The sequence below is a fragment of the Monopterus albus genome, unplaced genomic scaffold (genome assembly GCF_001952655.1).
Source record: "Monopterus albus unplaced genomic scaffold, M_albus_1.0 scaffold126.1, whole genome shotgun sequence".
In the NCBI taxonomy this organism is placed as follows: domain Eukaryota; kingdom Metazoa; phylum Chordata; class Actinopteri; order Synbranchiformes; family Synbranchidae; genus Monopterus; species Monopterus albus.
The window spans coordinates 222,385-246,581 of record NW_018128006.1 but is presented as its reverse complement, the minus strand read 5'-3'; the positions used below and the strand labels follow the sequence as shown (position 1 = coordinate 246,581).

Here is a 24,197-nt window from a genome sequence, read left to right as displayed (position 1 = left end):
TGAATTGCTATGCAAATATGAAATTCAACTATTAGCAAGCTTCTGCAAGATGTAATTAAACTACTAGTCTGTTTTTTATGATGTATCAAGTGATTTACTGTCTTTTAGTGTATTTCTCCTCTCCTCAAGAAAAAAAAAGGACTCTCCTCTGTAATGTTGTCTCATGTTGAAATAAAAAATGATACATAGACCGACTGGTAACATGGAACACTCACCATCGAACTCAGCAGGCCCAACACCGACGATGATTATGGACATGGGAAGTGAAGCCGCCTGCACAAAAAAAAGAACGACAATGAAAATATTCTTGATTCATGAGATGATTGTACTAAGCTTCCATATGAATGCTCTCCCATTATTTGGCACATTTCATTGTGTATTATTGAAGGTTAAGATGAATAAAGAGGTCTATAAGAGCTAAGCTTCAAGAGAGTAACATTATGAGCACTGTCTTGCAAAAGTATATTTAGCGTTGTCAAACTTGTTAAAGATTTAAATCGTATTTCATTATAACAGATGAGGCTATTAACCTGACCTTATTAAACATACTTATTAAACATAACCTTTATTTTGAAAACCTTAAATCTCTTTGATGCAAAAATCAAGAGCTGTTCAGCTGGAAAATAAGCCAGCAAATAATATTTCTATTATCTGGAAGGATTTAATATCTTAGACCTCATCCAACTTTAATTTATACTCTACATGCAAGGTAGTCCGAGAGAGGAAAAAAGCTAATAAATCCCCATGAGAGAAATCCCTCAGAACAGAACTAATTAGATCAGATATCCCTCAAACATTAACTTAACAAGTTACTGGAACAACTAAAAGTCACAATGAAAACAAAGGTGTCTTTCCCAGACCTTGAATCTTAATGAAAAATATGAGCTGTACTGTAGTGTTTGTAGTTTTTTCTGAGGTAGTACTGATCGTAAAATGCCCATTGCCGGGACATACCCAGCTGTTTTTTATCCAAACATCATAGAAAGTTATCATTTAGTAAATTAACCCAACCCCCCCCCCCCCCCCACACACACACACAAAAGAAAATAGGATGCCAAGATCAAATCAGCAGGAGAAACTGCAGGAAGAGAAATGCTATCCATCAGTCCCTATTTATTAACACATGCAAGTGTGTATGTTGTGTGTGTGTTTGTTTACTCACACTGACCACAGCCTCTTTTGTCTGGACCATGTCAGATATCACTCCATCTGTGATCATCAACAGGACAAAGTACTGAGAGCCATCTGTAATCTCTGCTGCACAGCTGGGGAACGTGCACACACATACACACATGTTTATATAGCTATTGTGTCTTTGTGAGGACAGTTACTGACATAATGGATAATCCCTAAACTCTTATGCATCTGTGTTCTGCTGAGCTGTGCTGTCTTGTCAAGACATGGTACAGAGTTTATGGATTCGCTAACCCTACCCCTGACCAGCTTGTGAGCCTGCACCATCAACTGTAAAAATGATGGACAGGCCAAGAGCTCCCAGAAGTCACCAAAATATGATCGCCCCCTGGTGGTTGGTTGCAGTATAGTTCATAAATCCCACCCCCTCCATTTTGGTGGACATGAGCTACAATAAAAACTACAAATCAAACTTTTCTGAGCTGATTTTTGTTGTTTTTGGTACATATCAACACACTGTTGTGTGTACAAGTTATCATTTTTCTGGTTTGTTTTTAATAAGTTTGTTTTTAGTAGGTTATTTGATGATATAAAAAGGGTTGCATTTTGGTTGAATTCACAGTATTTGGATAGTAGAATAAAGTGGTGAGGCCATGTCCATCATATATACTCTTCAAGAAGGTGCTGCATACAGCCACCTCGGAAACAGACTCTAGTGTGCTGTTGTTCTTGTCTTTTTTGACGGTCTCTTGCATGATATTGCATGCTATATGTGCAATACAATTTGTTAAATGTGACTAGTTAAATGGTCTATGTTGCAATTTTGGCCAGTTCTAGCTCAAAACCTTTCTTCTGTTACATCATAGATAATGAGATGCTGTATCTTTTTATGGAATCCAGGTTCATGTTGACAGTATCCTTACTTCCCATGCATGGTGTTCATTTTTCAGTACAAAACCAGCTGATTCAATTGTTGCCATTCCATTAAATGACCATTATTGGTTGTTATCATGCCCATAATTATGCTTCACAAGGGATATATTCTGCCACTTTCATCCTCTGCAACATACACATAACTTCTGGATTCCAATCAAATCCACAAACAGTATATATAACTTCTGAATGAACATGTTCTTTTCAGATGTTATTTCAGATGCCACTCTGAGGCAGAAACAAGTTAATTATTAGCTGATGATTTGTAACCTTCTTAATTCTGCACATGTTGATTTGCCCCCCACTGTTAATGTTCCATAAATAAAACCAATTCTCTATCTGGTGAAAAAGCTTCTCATGAGTCATGTTTGATCAAACACAAAACTAAAAAGCATCCTCTGGGTTTGGATAAAATAAGGCATAAACATACAATTTCAACTTTGCATTAAAGGTGTAATTATATCTTTACTGTGCCACATGCACACACTCTAAAACATACTTTGCCACTTTGTTGATAACAGGTGCAAAGTTGGTGGGTCCATAGAGCTGCACCGTCCTCAGACTTTGAAAATAAGCCTCCAGAACACCCTCTATTCCTACACAGTTTGGATTATCATTGTCACCACTCTGCAACAGAGAGCATACAGCACACTCATCAAGTAAACAGTGTACAGTCACACATCTAGTGCACACACAACACAGTAACCCAGTTCATTATTGCCTGTTTATTGCCAGTATGAGACTGACATATATACATTTTTGACAATTATGAGATGGACTTTTTTGTTTTTTTTACACTTGACATGATGAAGGCAGTTGCAAAGACAAGGCAATACAAAATGTAATGTAACTATAGATTTCAATAAACTTTTTTGTTCTTTTTTCATGAACCAGGAACACATCTTTAATATATCTTATGCTGGTATTAGCTGTGATCATATTAAAAATGTATTCCCAGGAAACTCAGAAAAGTACTTCCAAGTAAATGTCCCTTTTCTGTCCTAAAGTAGTAACCAAATTTAGTGGAGACATTTTTAACTCTACTTTTGGGGGTATGGAGCTCTTCAGAGGGCAATATCAGTAACACTCTCATACAACTGGCAAGTGCAGCAAAGTACAATAAGTTACAAAGTTCATGAAAAGGCAGTGTTGGTCATAAAGGAACTAAAAAGCAGCACTAGGAGGGATTTAAGATTAAGTAGAGTCACTCCTGCAGTTTTGTGCTGCACTTTGATAATGTTGCCATTCTTGCAAGAGCTGTATTAAATAATGAACTTGAAAATTGAAGCCTCAGAAGCCAAAATACTGTACCCTGACTTTTAGTCCCTATTCAACCCCCATAAAACATTTTCCTCTCTGCCTGGATGCCTACTGTAGGTCTCCATGGCCTCAGTTTGTAAAGCAGGCTTTCTGTGAAGAACTTGAAGTCTCCAAGCCCAAGCTGACATGACTGTGACAACATTATCAGGGGCAAAAGAAGAAGACAATGTTGTGCTGGTTGTGCAAATGTATTAGAGGGTATGACAAGTAGAGGCTTCGCTTCACTTGAGCTTAGCATCCAGTGAGTTCTGACTGGCTGCCCTCTCTCTCATGAGGCTGCACAGAGGAACTAGAAGGGATGCAGGGAGACTCCCACTGGGAGGCAGATGAGCCAGCTTCTCTGTTTGTGCAACCAGCTGATGCTGTAGTGACAACTCCTGGTCCGCACCACGCCCTGCTGAGGGTGGAGTGTGTGCGTGCTTTGTATGAGTGAATTCATACATGTGTGTCTTACCAGTGGGAAGGCGTGTGAGATTTTGCCATCAGGGGGCAGCTTAGCTCCAAAGCCATAGGCAGGAAAGAGCTTGTCACTGTCGTAGTCTTGGATAATCTCACCTACTGCTTTCAGGGCCATGGCATATGCATTCATCTGGTAGGGACTCATATAGTGGAGGGAGGTGGGCTGGGATGGGTTACCTTAGAAGAACATGCACACACAACACAGAGAGAATAAGAATATGTCATGCTTCCTCTTTGTCTGGTTTTCACCTGTAGAATCATCAGAATAATATATCACCAGTGAAAAACAGGAGATGACTGACTCCTAGGAAATGCGGAAATGTCTGGCACAACTTCACCCACTGCCAAGGTGCATAGAAAAATAAAGGGAAAAGGTCAGCGTTTGGTCTTACAATAAAGTTGCTCTATACACAACAAGTGTTGCTGGATTTTTGAACCTTTTTATTTTAAGATTCCAAGAAAATACCATATACTTCATTTTTCAAACAGATTTCCCAAAAATATTGTGATTCATTTGCATCGCAAAAGAATGAATGTAAGAATGTAATGAACTACATTAAGAACTGTGGCCGCAACAGTAAATTTCGTCAACTTTTTATCTCTTGAAAAATAAAATCATGTAAGCAGATTATGGGACTTATCCGTGTATGCAATCATGTTAATATCTTACACAACTGACTAAATAGTTTAAGCAGCAGAATTATTGCACGCATGTAAATAGTGAAATGTGACTGAATGCCAGCTCTGGTTTTTTCCCCTTCAGATGAGCTGGTCTGGAATCTCTCCTTCCTTATGAAACCAGTGCCCTACTTTTAAATGGGTGAAAGGAGGGAGATGATCTCATTAGCAATGAAAGATGCCTGCTACCAACATCGCATTCCTCCTAATCCATTCAAGCATCCAACTGTGCCACAGGTGTACTGTGCACTTCTGGCCATGAAAGCACCAAACATTCCCTGTGCACCCTGCACGGCCAACTGCACCTATGGAAAAATAAGAATCTAAATAAAACAATCTATTCAAGACAGCGGTGTCCCCGCCATCAGGACATGAAAAATGGAAAATGAAGAAAGGTCATGTTGCATTACAGAGGGAAAATGGGACAAGTGCCTTTCACACTCAAAGAAAATTCTTACCTGTCAGCAATAATATTCAGTACAACTGCTCTCTTCTGTGTCACTGGAGTGGAAAATAATGATTTTCCTGGTAAGAGCCAATCATACTGCACGGTCAGCACAGTATTTTATTAAATACAACTGATTCATTCATATCCAGCTCAAGTGTTATATTTTTGTAACTATTTTCAAGTGGTTCCAGCTTGTAGAGTTTTTGTCAAAAAAGAAAGCTAAAAAAAAAACACCTTGCCTAGTAACACATTTGGAACAAGCCTGTTTAACCTCAACCTTACTGAACTGACATTACTAGACTAATAACTGCTTACCAAGACTATAACTGATTTTCTTTCCAGAACACTAAGCTAAAACTAATGCAACAGTCCCACAGTAAATCTTTTATTCATCAAGGTGATAATGTTCAGTTTATGCTCTGTTTTAGAGAGGTCTTCATTCAATCAATTACTTGTTTATGAATTGTTAACTGGCAAATGTTTCTATTATTTTGTCAACTTGATTCATGTGGGCTAACTGATCCAATAGTTCTTGGGGCATTTCACTCAAAACCACAAATACCACTCTTATGGTGGAACTAGAAAAAAGGGGTCACTGACATCACTGGGATTCATCCTCTGGGGTTGATGAATATCTGCACCAGCAGTGTTGTGAAAATCTATTCTGTAGCTATTGAAACATTTCACAAAATAAGTGAAAACTTAGACGCTGCTGGTGGACCTAGCAGAAAAGTCCGAGGTTCACCAGCGAACCAGTGATCACTGTACCAAACACCATGGCAATCCATCTGATAGTTGTTCACACATTTTAGTTGAGACTGGACTGACCAACAGAGAGATCAGCATTGCCATGCTGCTAGTATGGCTAAAAATGACAATTTGGGGTTTTATGAAGGGTTACTGCCTAAACTATACTACCCAATAGTCACAGCTACACTGAATAGTTAATAAGCATCTTTCCCCAAATGTTAAACAATTCCTTTACCATCAGTTATGTACTGCAACCGATTCATGGCTGGCAGTTCATAAAGATGTTCTGCAAATTGTGCAAGTTTTGCATCATGCTTGATGTAATGTTGAATGGGTTGGGAGGATTACATTCGGTCTATAGGAGCTTTGTAATGCAATAGATGGAAGGCAGTGAAGAGGTATACTCTGATACACACATGCACACTACAATAAATGAAAATTCTTGCAAGTGACGATTCTAAAGTACACTATGACTTACCATTGGATGCTGTGAAGTCTATAGCTACAGTGAAGTTCAGTTGTGTTCTATAAAGCAGGAATCAAAATGGAAAACAGAAAAACAACAATAAGCATCACACTTCAGTATACTTCATAACCACTATACTAGGGATGTAACGATACGATGACTGTGGCTGTGTCGACTGTTGGTTGGATTCTTTGTCACTGGACCAGTTGAAGTGGCTATCCCCTAGGCCACTAGGGGCAGTAGTGAGCAAATTGCTGCTGAGCACAACACAACAAGGAGAAGAAGATGCCAAAATATACTAGGACAAGCCACATAAGGTGAGACTTGTGCTTTACTGGGGGTGTTTCTCAATGTTGTTTTTTTCAAGAGAAAAGACTTGAGGGGTGGTTGCTAAATGTTTGGTTTTATATTTGTGTGTCCTGTTTGCCTATCGCTGTTAAAATGTAGTGCACAGCTGTGCCCCAGCTGTTTCTGCGAGATGTATCCATGGTTCTAAATGGGGGTAGCATTGTCTTGGTCTGGAAGTATTTGCAAATTGTTTGTCAGTCTCCTTTCCATTCCAGCCATGTAATTTCTTGAAACAAGAAGCTGAAATGCTGCCACATAATAGCTGAAAAGGTTGACAATGGAGCAACCAATCGCTGTCAGTTTCAAATTCTGCAACCTGAACACAGTTATAATAACGAAATAACCATATGTAACATCCTGGTAAATACTGTAACAATCTCATGACGGTAATGAGAAAATTTTCTTTTGCAATATTGTGAAATCATCAAATATCGTTACATCCCTACATTATATTGTATCTCCAACACACATACACACCAACACAATCAACTGCAATACAATCAGTTTACTGGCTTATTGGTATATGTGGATAATATTCTGTCCACTGTCCTAAAGGTCTAAATAGGTAACACACATAGAACCAGTAAATAAAAAAGAGTATGCATTTAAGAATTAGCTTTTTCAATGCAAAATTCCCCAAAACCTTGCCCATTCAGAGCCTATATGAATTCAGTAAGATGCTCACAAAAGAGCTTTTGGGAAATTCAATCTAGATTACTCTGCACACACAAACACACTCACAAAGACACAGCCAACAAAAACGGTGGCCATTGACAGTCACTATGAGAGGAGGCTAATCGTTATTCCACTCACCCTCCCCGGATAAAATCCACAAAGGTATACTCAGATTCCACTTTGAAGGACAGCAGAGTTACCTGGCAAACACATCCACACAGACATATAGAATGAGGGTGGAGAAGGGACCAGGGCCAGGTAAACAAGAAGGCAATGCAACAAACAGGTGGCCAGATAGGAAAAGCGTCAGTGAGACAGAAGCAGATGTAAGAGGTGATGATACCTACTATATATAAAAAAATATAAAAACATAAAATACTAATACAGAGGAAATGAAATGCAGATATAGGAGAGGTGGGTGTGCAGTACTCACAGTTCCAGAATTGATGTACTTCTTCTTTTTGCCTTTCTTCTTGGGATTTAAAACCTGCCAGTGATGGGGAAATATAAGTTAGTGATCTAGAGGGTACTTGTAAAACCACTTTACCTGGAATCATGTTTAAAAATGAACATGAATAATTCAACAAACTCCTGATAATACCAGCAGCCTGTGAACTGAAACTGATATTATGTTTAACTGTGTGTGTGTGTATATAGAGAAGGAAGGGATGATAAAAATGTGAGTGGTGAAGAGATTAAACTACCCAACCATCCATCATCACAAGTCTGATAAGTACATTCTCTTCTCTTTTAGAACAGATGTTTATTAATGACATGATTTCTTCATTCATTATGCTGTTGTAGCATTAAACTGGAGTTAGCACTTCGACAGTTAGCTAATGATTGATATGTGCATTTAGTTATTTTAAAGATTTTCTCTTCAGCATGATTAATAAACAGTTCTTGTCAACTAGTGATTTGGTTTGGACAGTTTCATTTACAGTGACCACAGCTTCTTCCCAAAGCATCACTACTTTACTTGGTTCTTATTGCATCCCCTCATTAAAGTCAAACTGCAAATAAAATTCACATTAGTAAGAATATTACATTGTAAATGGTAGCCTACAGTTACAGTTCAGATATTCATGGTGTTTGTAAGGACTTGTGTTGCTTAACCCTGTACATGATTCAAAATACGGGCCAGTGCAGCTACTTCCCTGAGCTTACAGCACCACCCATTGCTAGTTGTGAAATCTGACAGTCTGGCTTTACCATCACTGATCATCAATCAGTTCTAACATCGGCGTAATGGGTAGATTTCACTTGAAAAGTGGAAGTTAGTATAGCTAGCTTGGTAGCTTTCTCTTTTAGTGTCGAACATAAAGTCAGCAGCACAATGTGTCCTCCCAAATGTTGACTGTTATAAAGACAACTTACAGTAAATTGCAACAGGTTAAAATCTGGCGTATGTACTTATAGAAATGTTTTCTGTAGGGGCTGCAAGGGTGCTGCTCGCCCTACTGAAAAAAAGAAACTAGGTATGGCAAATGACAGGGACCTGCAGAGATGGGTTGCAAAGTATCTAGAGATTGCAAAAGCGAGCTGTAGCTTTGGTGAGCCTGCTAGTTGAAGTTCAAATATCGAAATCGCCTAAACTGAAGTTACAAGGTCTTTATATGACTAAAAAAATAAGAAACAACAAACCAGCCCCTTGCCGTATCTCACCTCATAGACATTGAACTGGTTCTGCCCCCGGGACAGCTCTCTGTAGCTGGTGGTGAACTCGCCGATGAAGTCATGGCTACAGACAAACAATACCCACACAAACAGGCGAGCACAGACACATACTTTACCATCTAGGTTAAACTGTATCTGTCCACAACTACTTCACAGTCTGTTCCTGTCAATCTTGCGGTTGTTCTCCCTGGACACTCTCTTTGACATGTAACCACTTCTAAAGCAAAAACTCTTCAAATGTTGCAAAGCATTTCATTTCCTTCTGACATTTGAAAGATGCCAGTGTGAATCATGAGGCTGCTGTTAGTAGTCTTAGATGCTCTGATGAGTGCATGCATTTACCTTCCATCTCGATCCCAGTCATAGACGTCTACCTTCACAGTCCTGAAATAAATAAAGAATGTCTTACTTGTAAAGCTCTGCTCTAATAATTTTCAAAAACCTATAAAATATCACGGATAAGTAGAGGATAGTTCATGTTACTGCAAGAGTGGCACTGTATGCACTTTTGTATGCAGTGTGTGCCTGCCAGCAAGCGACTACTTTGAATGTATACCACAGCGCTGTGGGTAAGCTGAGTCAGTCTCAATAACACCAGTGCTGGTCCCTGGGACACCAAGACCGACTGCTGGCATTATTCTGACCGCCCCAGCAACAGGTGATGTCATTCACATAAGAGGCTGCCTGATGTGTGCTTTCCCAGGACAAAAATTTCTGTTGCATATGTAAACAGCCATTCTGTTTTTATTATGATGTTTCACCTACAGGTTCCTTCAGTGTCTAAACGCTAATTAAAATGCTTCAGGATGACATTTTATTCACTCTCATTGAATATGTAAGCAAGTAAAATGTTTTCTCACCTGTCATAGTCGCCATTGCAGAGAGCTCTAACAGGGATGGTGAAGGGCTGCCACACTGGGTTCAGTGTGTTTTTAATCACCTCTGTCTTATGGCAGATGGTGAACCTGCCAGCAAAATAACAGATGTACTGTAAGGCAATGAGAGGAGAGTATGCTCATACTGCTCACATTGTACCTGTGAAGACAGATCATCTATCTGCAGCGTCCAAAAATGCTTTGTTGTATCATTTTATATCTGCTAAATTGTATCTGTGAGGGACATGAGAGAATTACAGATAGAGTTTTATTGCTATAAACATCTCTCCAAGGCAGAGCAGTGAAAAGAAGTAATAATCTTAAAGACTGAGATAAGCTGCAATTTGTGGTGCTGCAGGAGAGAACCAGATGTGACAATTGGTGCTATTAGTTATGGATATGCAGTTGTTTCAGAAGGTAATCAGATCCTTTCACTTTGTGCATACTTCACTGTGTTGTAGATTAAATTTTAAACAGATAAAACTGCAGTTCTCCCATCAATCTACACTCAGTAACCCAGTAATCTAATAATCAAAGGTGTCAATCCAAGCCTATACTCCCCATAGCTAGAATATAAATGTAGCTGCTCACAAAATAAATTGAATAATACTATGAAAAAATATTTTAACCTTATTATACCTACAACAATCAAATTAGTCACAAGGTGCCCCTGACAGCCTGTTGCAACACACTCTGCAATTTCCCTTTGGGATTTAGAAAATGCTTTATCAATCTGTCTAAAGCATGATTTGTATTTGGAACACAGCTTTACAAGAAGTAGGTCTGTGTCAACGTGTCTATGAAAAATATTTAGAAAGCTGAGAAAATAATGAAAAGCTCTTTTGGCTATGCTGCATGAACTTTTGGGGCAGGTCCTAACTTCAGGATTTAATATCAGATAATGAAATAAAGATAATAAATGTGATACATGAAATGTGTTCAGAGCACATTATCTGTTCATATTCAAATAAGGTATTTGCATCCCTTCCAACAGTTCAAGAAAGTCTGACATATTGTCACATATACACACAAGTCCTCCAACCTATACCACTCATGCATTCCCTTCTCTCACATACATAAGAGCATCTCCCCAGTAGCAGTCCTACAGTATATTAGTATTCAACCAGCACGCTTTATGGACTTTCATTGTCATGGAAACAATCAATCATAAACATATGGTTAATGCTGCGTTCATGTCATGTCAGCAGAATGGGGAGGATGGGAATAGTTCCCCTAGAAATCACTTGGTAGTCCAAGACAGTGGCTGCCTGCAAAAGTCTGCTGCGACTGGACTACTTTGTGTCAGTTAACTGTAACATTATTTTATTTTGTGACAACACAATGCGGTTAACGTATACTCCAACTGTCAGACTGTCTAGGCTACAGCGTTGTACACTCACTGTTTGGAACAATGATGTTGCATTTTTAAGTTAGGCTGCTTTCAGCTAATCTTTACCATGAATGCTGTTATTTTATTTAGTGTGACCACAAAATACCAGTAGCTAGTTATGTTGCTAATTAAAATATAGGCAGCATTTCCTGTCTGTTTATTGGTGAAATTTAAGTGTAAGTGCTAGTGATGGTAGTTCGTTATTACAATTTAAATGACATGAGATAAACGCAGCACAAGTGCGCCAGAACTTTGTCACGGAAACTGCCATCAACATTCCATTGCAATTAGGAAACATCACGGTTTCATTATGTTTAATTACACAACCTGCTTGGTTCCGTATAGGAACAAACACTACTACTGTACGCTAGGTAGAAAAGACACGTTTCAAACTGAAATTAAACACTGCTCGCCTGCTGGAAAGTCCTGCGTTTTTGGTACCAAGCCACCCACGCCAACCATTTCCTAAAGTGGAATTTGTGGCTTTATATACTACGTCACTTAGCTTCTTCCTTTGCTCATGTTATGATCACTACCCTCACTAGAGACCACCAAACTATAATACGTAACTGTTGGTTGTATTAATCTGCGGACACAAACGACATATAGAATCATAATCACAGAGGGACAATCTCAACAGTGGGTGGTGTAATGTTGAATACTGTAGGTGAATATCTGAATCCACCCTGAATGCTGAGACTCACGTTCCATCCTCGTTACTCCGGTAGAAAACCAGGAAAGGGTCTGACTTGCCAAAAAAGTCTTTCTTATCCAGTTTGTTCGCACACAACTGCATGGTAGCAATATCCTGAGGGAGACGACAAGTAGAGATATAATAACTCTGATGCAACTTTTTCTCATTTTCAACTCATTTCTTACTGGAGAAGTTACAGGTTTTTGTGAGACATGGGCAGAACAAATTTTATGCCAGAACATCCTGTGAATTCGCAGTGTAAAATCGCAATCACAGTGGTGATGCAAATGTGGATCATAATCCCAAACATCAGAAGTTGGAAGGACTTAATAACTGAGGCACACATAAATTACTTTAATTGCTATTCTGTGTTTTGTTTAAATTACACTCTTTATTAGTGGGAGAAACTGAGTTGATTATGGGATGGCTGTAATGTAGTCAGAGAGGCAGAGCGAATGGCTTCATACATATGTATGATGGTTACAGCAGTTAATGAGGAGCTGAGTTATTCCTGCTTCTCTGCTGAGATGACTGGGACAAGATGGATGGATGATGGATGGATGGATGGATGGATTGATAATGAGGCCATTTTCCTCCAGAAGGATGGCGTGATGGGAAACCTGAGCTTGTCACCGACCGATCACCGGTTGTCAACCTACACTTACACACACTCTCACACAGAAACAACACACTTATCAAAATTTCTGAGGAGTATTTGGATTTTTTCAGGAGCAACTGCCCCCCTGAGAGTAAGAATGGTAGACACATCCAAGATAAGCCTGTTCACATAATGGTCTCTGGAGTAGATGCACACACACACACACACACACGGAAGAAACGTCTGTTAGTATCTGACTGACTGGTTGGTATTAATATATATTATTGTGGCAGGGGAATTGCACTATGTGAAGATAAGAATCACTTAGTTGATAGCAAGACACCATTTTGACAGTTAATTCTAAACACATTCAGACAACTGTGGAGAGTTCGGGGTAACACAGCATCAAGTGTTTATCAAAGCTGAAAACAGATAAACCACACTTGCGTGTGCGGAGCCTGATGTAGTGATTTACAAGTTAAGCGCTTGCACGTCTGTTTTCATTTTTCACGATTCGTTTTTTTAAAGATCGGCCTATCCTTAACAGTTTTCTGTACATTTGTGTTTACCTATGTGTTTGTATGTGGAGGTGGTGACAGTATCAGGACAAATGAAAATGCAGTATGATAATATTCCAGCAACACTTCATTGCATGTGTGTGTGTGTGTACTGACCCTGCAGTTACTGAGCTCCTCTGCAGTTAGGATAATGATGCCACACTTCTTCCCCGGAATCCCACTGAGAGTGAAAGGAGAGAGAGAGAGGCAGAAAGATTGAGAAAGAGGGTAATTGTAGCATGACATAAATAATGCAATTTCCAAGCAGATGTTATTCACAGCTATGAGCTGTTACTATGATAGGTGATAGCCCAGCATGCAGATTATATTTACAAGAAAAAAGATCTTTTAATTTCAAAGTAGTTTCTGAAAATGTGTTCATTTTGGACAGAATACTGTTGATTTTATTCTAAGCACTCATTTTCCATCTTTTTAAACGTTTTCTCAAAAGAGGACACCTTTGGCTTGAAGACGAAATCACATCCATCTGAATCAGGCACCTAAGTCCCGCTGATTTAAAGCCCATTTAGGGCACACTATGGCTCATGCAGTGTTTTGAAAGTGATTTCAGTCTACACTTCTTAAACTGCTACCATTTTCATCAAAATTGAACATAACAGCATTTGGAATTATCCAGCTCTGTCTGCATTCTGAGCCATTTTGAGGGACTGAGCTTCAGTTTTCACATCCTAGACAGAAAAACCGATTAACAACAAAATAAGAACTTTCCTGAAAAAGGTCTCCTTTTAATTTTAGACACTGAAACCTTTCGTTAAAAGATTTTCCACTGTCAGATTTAAATTGAGAGTACAGTTTGTAGTCTTACTGAAACTATTAAAAATAAGTGAGGCTTTCTTTCTATTTTAAATTCCCTTTTTGTTTGCTGCTACCCTTCTTTCTGCTTCTTCCTTTTTGCTGCCCTTCTACTCTGGTTTCTGTTCTTAATTCTACTTGGACACTACTGTTTAGACAAGTTAGAATTTTCACTGTCTAAGTCTGACATTTGATTAAATCCTTGTCATCATTGTATGTCTGCTGAAGTACAAAATTAACAAAAAAGAAAGTAATAAATAAATAAATAAAATCGAAGATTGCTCAATTTCAAACAGCGGTTCCCAAAACTGGGGGTCAGGGCCCCTCCAGGGGCTTAGAGTTAAGTCAAGGGGTGCAGCCATGAATAAACATAACTGACGTGTATGGTGGTCAGGGTGGGGAGGCCTTAAACATGTTTTATGGACAAAAGGGGGTGCCCAGCATAAACACTTTGGGAACCACTGTGTTAAGCCAGATTTAGACTTCTGTGTCACTGTATATATGGGAATGTGCATCTGCCATTCGGAGACAGTCGCAAAGCTGTTGCATTTATACTTGTGCAAATGGGGCTGCTCACACAGCAAAGTACAGAAAGAAAAAAAAGATTCTGAATCAGGCTCAAAGCTGTTATAATTTTCATCCTGTTGATATTTTTCAGGTGAGAAAGTAACCACTTAGATGAAGAATAGCTGGTAAGTCTAGCCAAGTAATGCCAATTTGCTCCAGGATTTTCAGAGATGTGAGTACCTGTTAGTGGACCAAATAGCAGGTAGCTACACCTCAGTCAAAGCAGAGTCAAATCAACCAATGGGTGTGGTGGACGTGCAGTTCAGCTCAAGATGTATTTGAGATTTGGGAGGTGTGCGCATTAGACCATCTGCAACCATCAGCAACCTACATTTACTCATAAAGCCCTTTACTGCGTAGGCACACATTGATGCCTACATGCAGTTTCTGTGTAAGTTTTAGCATAAGAATATAAAAATATTTAGAATGTAGCAGCAAAAAAAAAACAAGCAAAGAAATAAAAACTAGAAACTAGAGTCTCACCAAATAAAAAAAAAGAGTGATTTTCATCTTAGTTGGCACTTGACAACACCTGGTAACATTATTAACAGCATTATTTACAGCGTCAATCAATTAATTCCTCTAGTACATGAAGTAAAATTCTATCATTCTGAAGTTACACTATAAAATACCTTTTGAATAGCTGCCACTTGACCACAAGTAAACTTTTTTGTTAGTCACTGCATATTCCCCATCCTCTTTTTTACACCAGTGTGCTGCATTTAAACTACTCCAACAAGTACAGTTTACTCAAAACTTCTGTAAACAGAACTCATTACTGCTCCAGTAGAACCTCCAGCAGACACACACATGATGGAAATATGACAGATGTAATGTTCTCACCTGCTGTTGCTCTTTATCTCTTCAGCTGGCTCTAAAGTTACATGCTGTCTGTTTCCATTGCACTTTGTTGCATTTTTTTAATGGATGCATTAACTCTTCCACCTCAACCAAATGTAAAACTTTTCTGAGATATTTTCTTTTGTCCTTTTCAGATTTCCAGCATTCCCCACCTGGTTCATGTATGCATAAATTACAAACGCACATAAAAACAGGTGGATGGAAATATATTTATTGTTAAACTGTCAGGGACACTCAGATGGAACAGAGGTGTTATTGCTATTATTAACACCTGTGCTTTTCCAGGGAAGGTCAAATGTCTGCTGTGAAAAGGACTAACAGGAATGTGTTTGTGTTGCCTGCATGCTCGTGCATGTACAACTAGCTCATAAAACCCCCTACAGTGCTACATGGTCCATGATATTAAGGAATCAGTTTGGGCAATTAAATATCTACTCAAGTGATTCGAGCAGACTACCACTTCTGCATTACTGTTTAATCAAAAACAACTGTGTTTAGTAGTAAAATATACTCTGATAATTATAATACCATATAATTTTAGTACATTCATTGATCCATTTTCCTGCTGTTTATTCAGGGTAGGGCCATGATGGCAGCAGGCTAACCAAGTTAGCCGACATCACTCATGTATCCCTTCGATCACATCCCCAGTCATTACCATCTAGTCAGCAGTAAAGCTCGTAGAGGTTGTTTTGACCCCTTCCTTTTTTCTCCTCCATTTGAATTCCTGTTAACTTGACATATTGAGATTGAACTGACTGTGGTGAAAGTTACTGAAATGCCACTAAAGAGAGAAGAATCCAACAAAGACACAGAGGGTATGGCTATAGAGGAGACAAAGGAATGAGGGGCAACTTTGTGACAGTCAGGGTACAAAAGGACCAAGCTTCACTGTCGCGTCTTTATACTTCCCTGAATCACAAAATGAGGTTAAAAGAGAATGAGGAGGAGGCAGAGAGAGGGGATGACACACGGATGAAAAAGAGGGCTGAAAGAAATATGAGTGATGGGAAAAAGAGGAAAACACCTGAGACATGAGACATGATGTTGGCATCGATCCACTGGTCAAGTAAAAGCCAGAAAATCAAAACATAACCACATAAAAAAACAATCAGTACAGTAAAGAGGGAATTATCCATGGCCAGGACTGAAGACTGGGATGCTTGACAAAGAATCAGTGAACAAAGGCACTGTGATATTTGAATGGTGTGCACGTAAACATGCTTGGTTAGAAGGACTGCTGGGTTCTTGGTCACCTCACTGACCAAGGCCCTTCTTGCCTGGTTCAGTTTGGCCAGACAGTTAACTTTATAAAGAGCCCTGGTGGTTCCAAACAGCATGGTCCTGGGAATACTCTTCACTTTAGGAATGGTTCATACCCATGCCCCGATCACTGCCTCCATTTTACTGCGGCGGTCTAAAGAGAGTTCCTCAAATTTCATGGCTTGTAGCTTATCCTAATATGCAATGTGAATGATGGGGCCTTTTCTAGAGGCAGACACCCTCTCTACCTTTAAGATTAGACTTAAAACTGTCATTTTTGACAAAGCTTATAGTTAGGGCTGGCTCAGGTGACCCTGAGCCTTCCTTTAGTTCTGCTGGGGGCCCCCCATCATGCTCTAAGCTCTTTATATGGCACCATTCCACTCTCCCTGAACCTTTCTGCAGGTAACCTTCGCTCCTGAGCTGTATGTTTCTGAGGAGCAGTAGCTGGCCACATTAACCTGCCCAGCGTTTGTTTGTTTGCTGTGCCTTGATACTTTTCTTTTCTCTCTCCTCTGTCCACTTACCCCGAACCGGTTGAGGCAGAAAGCCGCCCACTAAGAGACAGAGGTTTCTTCTGTGAAAGGAAATTTTTCCTCTCAATTGTTGCCAAGTGCTTGCTCACGGGGGGCTTTATTGGATTTTTTCTCAATAATATTGTAAGGTCTAAACCTTACAGTGCCCTGAGATGATTGTTGTTGTGATTTGGTGCTGTACAAATAAACCTCACCAAACCTTAACCCTTACCCTAACCCTTAACACTTGGTCTAACCTTACACCCCGTCATTATCATAAAATTTGTTGAATTAGTCATGGGGCCATACTGTATTAACATGAGGTTATCCTTTTATTCCCCAATTTCTGATGTTCTTTTCTTGTAATAATTATGTTTGTCTCAGGTACCCAATAAGTATTTTTATTGCTAAATAAATGTACTGTAATTTTCAGGCTATAACCTAAAGCATTACAGTTTCCTGTCCATAGCAATGACCAGTGCTGTAGTTAGTCTTCATGAGGACAGTCACTCGGATACACTTTTTTAAATCCTAGGTATTTCCACTGATGGTCCAGCAGTGATAAAATCTGCTTTTAGCAGCACTCCAACTATTTTATTGTTTTCTAGAACTTGATGTCAATGAACTATTTTGCTTTCCATCAGCATTGGTTTCATTCTGTAAGTAAAAGCTCAAACTTAAAGCTCAAAAAAACAGAGACAAACTAGAAACATTTGTCATTTTGAAAAGTATACTGAAGGACATCCATTGTTTCCACAGTTGACTGCTCCACTGACAGCTGAGTCAAATTGAACAGCTCGGTCACAGTCTGTCTGGGCCTTGATATCAGAACTCCCTTTTCAAATTCTATTCCTTTTTAACAATGCACACATGAATACATCACACATAGACACACACAGCATTGCACTTTTCTGTGAAATGTAAATATTTGCTGAGTTTATTTCCACAGCACACACTGCAGCATAATAAAAATGTTCTGAATATGCCATCATAATATTGATTTGTGATTGAGGCCAGCTTGATTTGAATAATATTAAATGAATAAGTCGACATCTTTTTCAACTTTCATTAAATACAATTTTAATATTCTGTGTTACAGCTGCCCTTTTTATTCCTTTTTGTGGACTGATTGTGCAGACCAAACAATAATAAGCTCCATAAAACGACCATTGACAGGTTTGTTTAGCTTTTATATTAAAGAAGAGAAGACAAAAATGCTAGACAGCTGACAGAAGGTGAGAGAAGAAGAAAAACAAACTGACCATGTTGTGAAAATTGAAGCAAACAGAGGAAAGAGGCAGACGGGGAAGAAAGAATATTGTAAAGAAAGTAAAATCCAATGAGAATTTGTGCCATGTTGCCACTCCGGTCCCCATTATGTAGTTTTAAGGTCGATGGATTCTCTCACTCACGGTGCCCACCAGCTGTAGCAAGCAGCTACAGTGAGAGAATTATTTATGAATTTATTTACACAGTGTACAACTGCACACCCGCCAGCGAGCTCAACAGATACAAGAACTGCCTGGACTCTGGAGTATTGCCTGAGCCTTGACCGCTCGCTGACTGCTGAATTATAATGACATGCTGTTCCACTGCTAGATGTTAAAATTATTTAGCTTGTTCTGTTTGATATCATGAGATGCATCAGAGGCCACAGAGACTTGTTAGAGCTGTGTTTTTAAGCCAGTGTTTTGTTTATATCACCATAAGCTTGAATTGTATGATCTCAAGGAAACAAGATCCAGTTTGAGTGAATTGATTTGGATTTTTGCAACATCTATCACACTTACTTGCACAAAATATCATGAAAGAACATAACAAACAGTTTATGCCTTAGAACATATCACTAATGTGAGGCAGCTGTGAGCTATGTCATGAACTGCCATCTGCTATTATTGAAGTGAACTGATGTAGTGTACAGGCTTGATGCAGCACTGGTTAGCACTGGTTAACCTTGAGGTGTCAGCTGTCATTTGAAAAGTTCACAGACTGCCATGCATGGGTAATTGGCCTGTTTTACTTTTTTCTGATGGGAATCTACCCAACAATTTCTCAAGATTAGGCCAGTCTCTCTGGCTCAGAGAACATGGAACACCAAGGGTACAAATGTTTCATTTTAAACAAATAATACAGGACAATCTCACTGATGGACAGACGTTATTTTCTCAGCTTGTTTGTGGATGCAGGCCAGACTGATAGGATTAAATCTGGATGGGACAGGTGATCAAGCAAGTGGCCACTGGGTAGCTTCCAGGTAGGAATGCAAAACAGTTGCCCCTTTTACACAAACTGCCAGTATTTTGACCCTTCTTCAAGGTGGCTTTATTGATTCTTCAATCAAAACCTTTTCCACAGAACTTAAGAAAGCTGGCAAACTGACGCTTCCATGGTCCCTTTACACAGCTCCCAGGATCCTGGTACTAGAGGCATGATGCTTGTCATGACGTCTGACAATATGTGTATTTTGCTATCATTTTGAAAATTAAACAAATGAAGCATTACCTGATTTTGTTCAATATATTTCTGACTGAAAATTGGGAATTACAGTAGCCTATTACATGCACCCAATTATAGGCCTGTGTGTCTGTTTGGGCAGAGTCAACACAAAAAAACTAGCGAAGTGGGCCAACTGTTGCGTCACCTCACGTTGCCTTTGTCTGGGCCAGCTGAGTTGAAAAAGTGGCACTTGAACACATGCTACAGGCTACAGCCAATGGCCGACTAGCTCATACATTCTATGCCTGCATGAAAAAAATACCAGCACATGGCGGTATCTGTATTCATCATTAAGAAATGGGAAGAAGAAGAGCTAGACTGTGGATATACAAACTGTAAATAAAGCAGCTCTCGCTCACCAGTGCTGCTTTTATAGCTGCTTCTAATCAAGAATATATCTGATGAGAAGTTACAAATGACACTGCCATCCTCTGCCCTTGGTCATTTGGTTGTGGAGGAAGAAAGGAGGCCACAGAGATGAAAACAAGGAAACACCGCACTAAATGGGTGAAATCATTGATATTACAGGGACAGGCTCAAGGGGCTTTCCCGAACTGTTCTCTTCTTGTGCATTGATTCACTAACCTGAAAAGCTAATCAAAGTGGTCTCTCTCACCAATGACATCCGATGTTGATCTGACATGCTGAATAAAAAAAAAGCCACCTACAGGGTCCAACTGCTGCCAATGATGTGAGACATACAAACCATCCCAATGGTTGGCCCTCAGCCAGCATCCATCACCATCATCGTGATGTGTGACAGGCCGTTGAAGAAAGGGCCACACACACACACAAGGTGCAGAGCAGAACAGACAGAAGTGTGCATTTTGACTGCATGGTTGTGGAGAGGTGTGGCTGTGTTTCTGCAGGCTTTAGAATGTAACCACAGTGAAACTATCATAAAATAAAGTGTTCTATGATTTACTTTGTTCTTGCTCATGCTGCTTTATTTCCTCATTCACTCTCTAGCTCGCTCTCTCATGTGGACCTCCAACCCCCCATTCCGCCTCGCCCCATTTATACTGGAGGTGGGGCAAACTACCTCTCTTTGGTATTTTGGAGGGTCAACATCACTGTGTTATACTGTCTTCTTCATGACAACTTTACTTTGGCATCATACTTTAAACAGACAATCCTCCCTCAATTATTCCCTCACTGCTGATGTTTGATACTCAATCCAGAGCTCAAACAAGCATAATGAAGGTGCTCTTTGGCATGGGACGCAAAAGCCTTTATAAAAGCAAATATTTGTGGTACTAATGCAGTATGTTGGCATCTTCAACTTCAATTAATTACTAAGTGCAAAATGTTTGACCTGGATTTGCACATCATCCTGCATCATGAATAAACACTTCAGCTAATCTCAGGGCTGCAACCTATCAGATGCAGGGCTAAAGAGTACCGACAAGATAATATGAGGATGAGAGTTCTGCCTTTTCATTGAATTTTTCTTTAGACATTTTTATCTGTATCCAGATTTGACTAAATCAGGCATACATCTAAGAAAACTCTTTTTCCTCTCTCCTTAATGAACTAGGACTTCTAGTTCTAACACATGTGTGTAAAGCACATGTGAATTGAAATGAAATTTGTTTGTATGTGAGTAAAACAAAGACCAGTCACCACACGTGGAGCGCCAATGAATAAGAGCGTTGAGTGACATGACTGTATGAACTGGGGCAACATGTGACAGAGAAGGCAAAGGGAAACCACCATCTTATCCTGAATGTGACATCGCTGTTACACAAACAGCACAGTGTGACCTTCTGACACATGGGGCCTAACCTGATCTCTATACAGCAATGCTTTTCCTCAGGGACACTTGCATGAATCTACGTGATGTGAAACATAAAAATCACAGAAACGGACTCTGTGGTTTCCACAATATGACAAAGTGAAAGGGGTCATTCTTAGTCATCAACTGGCAGAAAATATGACCTGAATCTTCAGTTTCAGTTCATTGTTTAGATGTCTGGCTAAGAACTTTACTGTTTTGGTTCAGTCTTACAGTGTTATTTTTGAGTATACTTAAAATCGAGAATAATGACAAATATTTTCACTCTGTCCAGGTGTCTCCACGAAGACAGACATAATGCTGCACTTGACTGTTCATATCAAAAGGTCCACAAATAGTTGTGACAAATGAAAATACTGAAGTACAATAGTTCTGGTAGGATTGTGAGTTTTTGGAAGGTTACAGAAATGGATGGACACAGACATCGGAAAGAACTGTGCAGTTTAGAAGGAGTATAAGATGAATGTCTCAATATCATTCACCAGGTGGACAGAAACACAATAATGTGCACAATAATGTGTTCACAAAACAGATATGCTTTTTCAATGGAACGTGTTTGTCCTAGAGTGATGCATTGTGGATTGTTTGTGGCCTTAATGTTGCTGGGCTTTTAAGTCCACTTATAATGTGTCAGAGTTAGCACTAAAAGTGTTCAGCGTGCAGTTTATGTCTTAGGTAATATGTTTGGAAATTTATAAAGTCCTGACAAATGATGAGTTGAAAGCATTACCTGATGTCTTTACTGTGGAAATGGACTGAGGATCAAATCATCTGTCAAACCTCCCAGAATCCCACTGTCAAAGATAATGAGGATCTCAAAAAGACAGCCTGAAAAATAATAACTGCCAGAGAAAATAATTCCTACTGCTTTCAACGGTATGACAGGAGAAGCTGCAGAGCTGGCTGTAACATCTGCTGAAGTATACCAAACTTCTTCTCTATTTCATTTGACAAGAGGAAAGGCTACAAGGATGATGCCTGTTTTCTCTTTGTACTTGTCTCTGGAATTCTTGCCCAGAAGGACCGGTCAAAAAGTTTGTGCCTTTAAAAAGTCGGGAAAGGTGTGTTGGAAAAGGGGGATTCTATACTGTTGCCAATACAATGTAAGGTGCACCAGCGTCATATGCCATCAATGGTTTTGTAAGTCACTGCTGTTTTTATTCTATTGGGGAAGTTAATGTGATGATGACACAGAGCAGGGGGATCCCTGAGGACAGCATGACTAATGTTATCACAACTGTTAAAAAACAGCAAAAAAGTAGTTCCTCTGAATCACTGACATTACTGTTACTTTCTATAGTTTTTATATTTATGGCATTGATGTGACTTTTATTTTGATTTTATGGTTTAATTGTAGATGAAAAAAAATTGAAAAAGTATTAAATATATTTCTAAATGTCGTCATGTTTTTGTAACTCTCTCAGCAAAAAACTGTCTCATCACTGTTCTGATGATCTTATGCAAGAGCTCTATTTTGCTATTGCCAGTCCCTTTGTTGTTTCAACAAGTGCTGTCGCTAACAGATTAGAGGTGTTGTCTAAGTCTCTGACTGTTACAGAACAACACTGTCACATTATCTGCCAAGACGCTCCATGCTGGCAAGCATGGAACTAGCTCAAAGATAATTTCCGCTCGCTCAAACAGATCCAATTGCAAACAGATCTTTGGTTTACAAGATCAAGTAACAACTAATCCCTGCCAAATGGAGGATGCACACTTGTGAATCTGTGCTGACTCATCTGCTATGAGACAGATATTTTCCCAATAGGTACTGATAAAACTAAGAATAGTTTATATCTGTATACAGTACATTTACATCTTTCTTCACATATTTTGACATAACTCAAGAATCAAATAAGGGCTAAGTATGGTATTTTCTGAGATTTAATGTGAAACATGCCATGGAAGCTTAGCAGTTTGACAGACTAGGTTCACTAAATTTCTATCACAGCAGCAGCACGGAAAAGATTAAATGTTGCATATTTAATTTTCAGACTAATAAGGTTTTGTGCTCTCTATAGAGGAAGAGCAGCAGAAGTGTTTTGTCTTCCTCCCTGTCAAACAGAGCAGGCCAGATGAGACAGTGAACTGCCATGCCAGATGGCAGGTGACGGTGGAAGTCTAGCCAACCACAGGGGGCAGACAATGATGGTTTCTGTGTGTGTGAGGGAGACGGCCAGATACATAATGAGAGAGGGAGAAATTGATTTTTTCAGTTTTATTGTATATAGCTTAAAAAGTAAGCACTACTCAGTTAAATCTCACTGGGTGGAGTCAAACACCTCAAGTCTGTCGTTGAATATCTGGAATTCCTAATGGGAAATGCCAACAACTAAATCAAACATACTCAATGTTAATTAGTGAATGTGGTAATGATGACCACTAGAGATAATCAGGCTGGCCAACATCTTTCTAGTGTGATTGGTATAGACAAGTGAGACTGTTTAAGAGTAATATAACACTGTGTTTTATTTTGAACATGTCAAATTCAGAAATTTAAATACATGTAAAAGGTAAATTAAACCCCTAATTCTATGTAATAACAAATGATACATTATTATGAATAAAATAGTTTGTGTAAAAATAAGACACATTGTACTTTCTTTAGCCAGCACTGGCTGCGCTCGTTGCTTAGTCCCAGCCAATGAGGTTACTGCTGCACAATGGTTCCCCCAATTTTTCATAATTTTCTATTCATTAATACTGACAGGCATCACATTTTGACTCTGGCAGGGGTGCCCAATCAGATTATGGGTGTGGCTGGTGCCAGCCCTGGCCACCCCCTTGGCTCTGCCATTGGTCTCCACCTGAGTCTCCACTGTTACTGAGGACTACCTTAATGTCACCTTAGAGCAGTGGTTCTCAAACATTTTTTGTCATTCCCC

At 39.3% G+C, this 24,197-nt stretch overlaps 1 protein-coding gene across 4 annotated transcripts in view; it reads right to left on the bottom strand.

Annotated features, from left to right (window-relative positions):
* The window catches only part of LOC109967166 (copine-9-like), a 112,092-nt gene that overhangs the window by 10,941 nt on the left and 76,954 nt on the right, over positions 1–24,197 (bottom strand). For 3 of the 4 annotated variants that reach the window (XM_020612542.1, XM_020612540.1, XM_020612541.1), the window contains 12 exons: positions 13,120–13,183; positions 11,858–11,961; positions 9,749–9,853; positions 9,231–9,272; positions 8,877–8,952; positions 7,645–7,698; positions 7,350–7,411; positions 6,201–6,247; positions 3,842–4,023; positions 2,567–2,694; positions 1,163–1,265; positions 216–273 (listed from right to left, as the gene is read on the bottom strand). In XM_020612542.1, the coding sequence (XP_020468198.1) occupies positions 216–273; positions 1,163–1,265; positions 2,567–2,694; positions 3,842–4,023; positions 6,201–6,247; positions 7,350–7,411; positions 7,645–7,698; positions 8,877–8,952; positions 9,231–9,272; positions 9,749–9,853; positions 11,858–11,961; positions 13,120–13,183 (1,025 nt within the window). The other variant, XM_020612543.1, reaches the window with a different exon arrangement.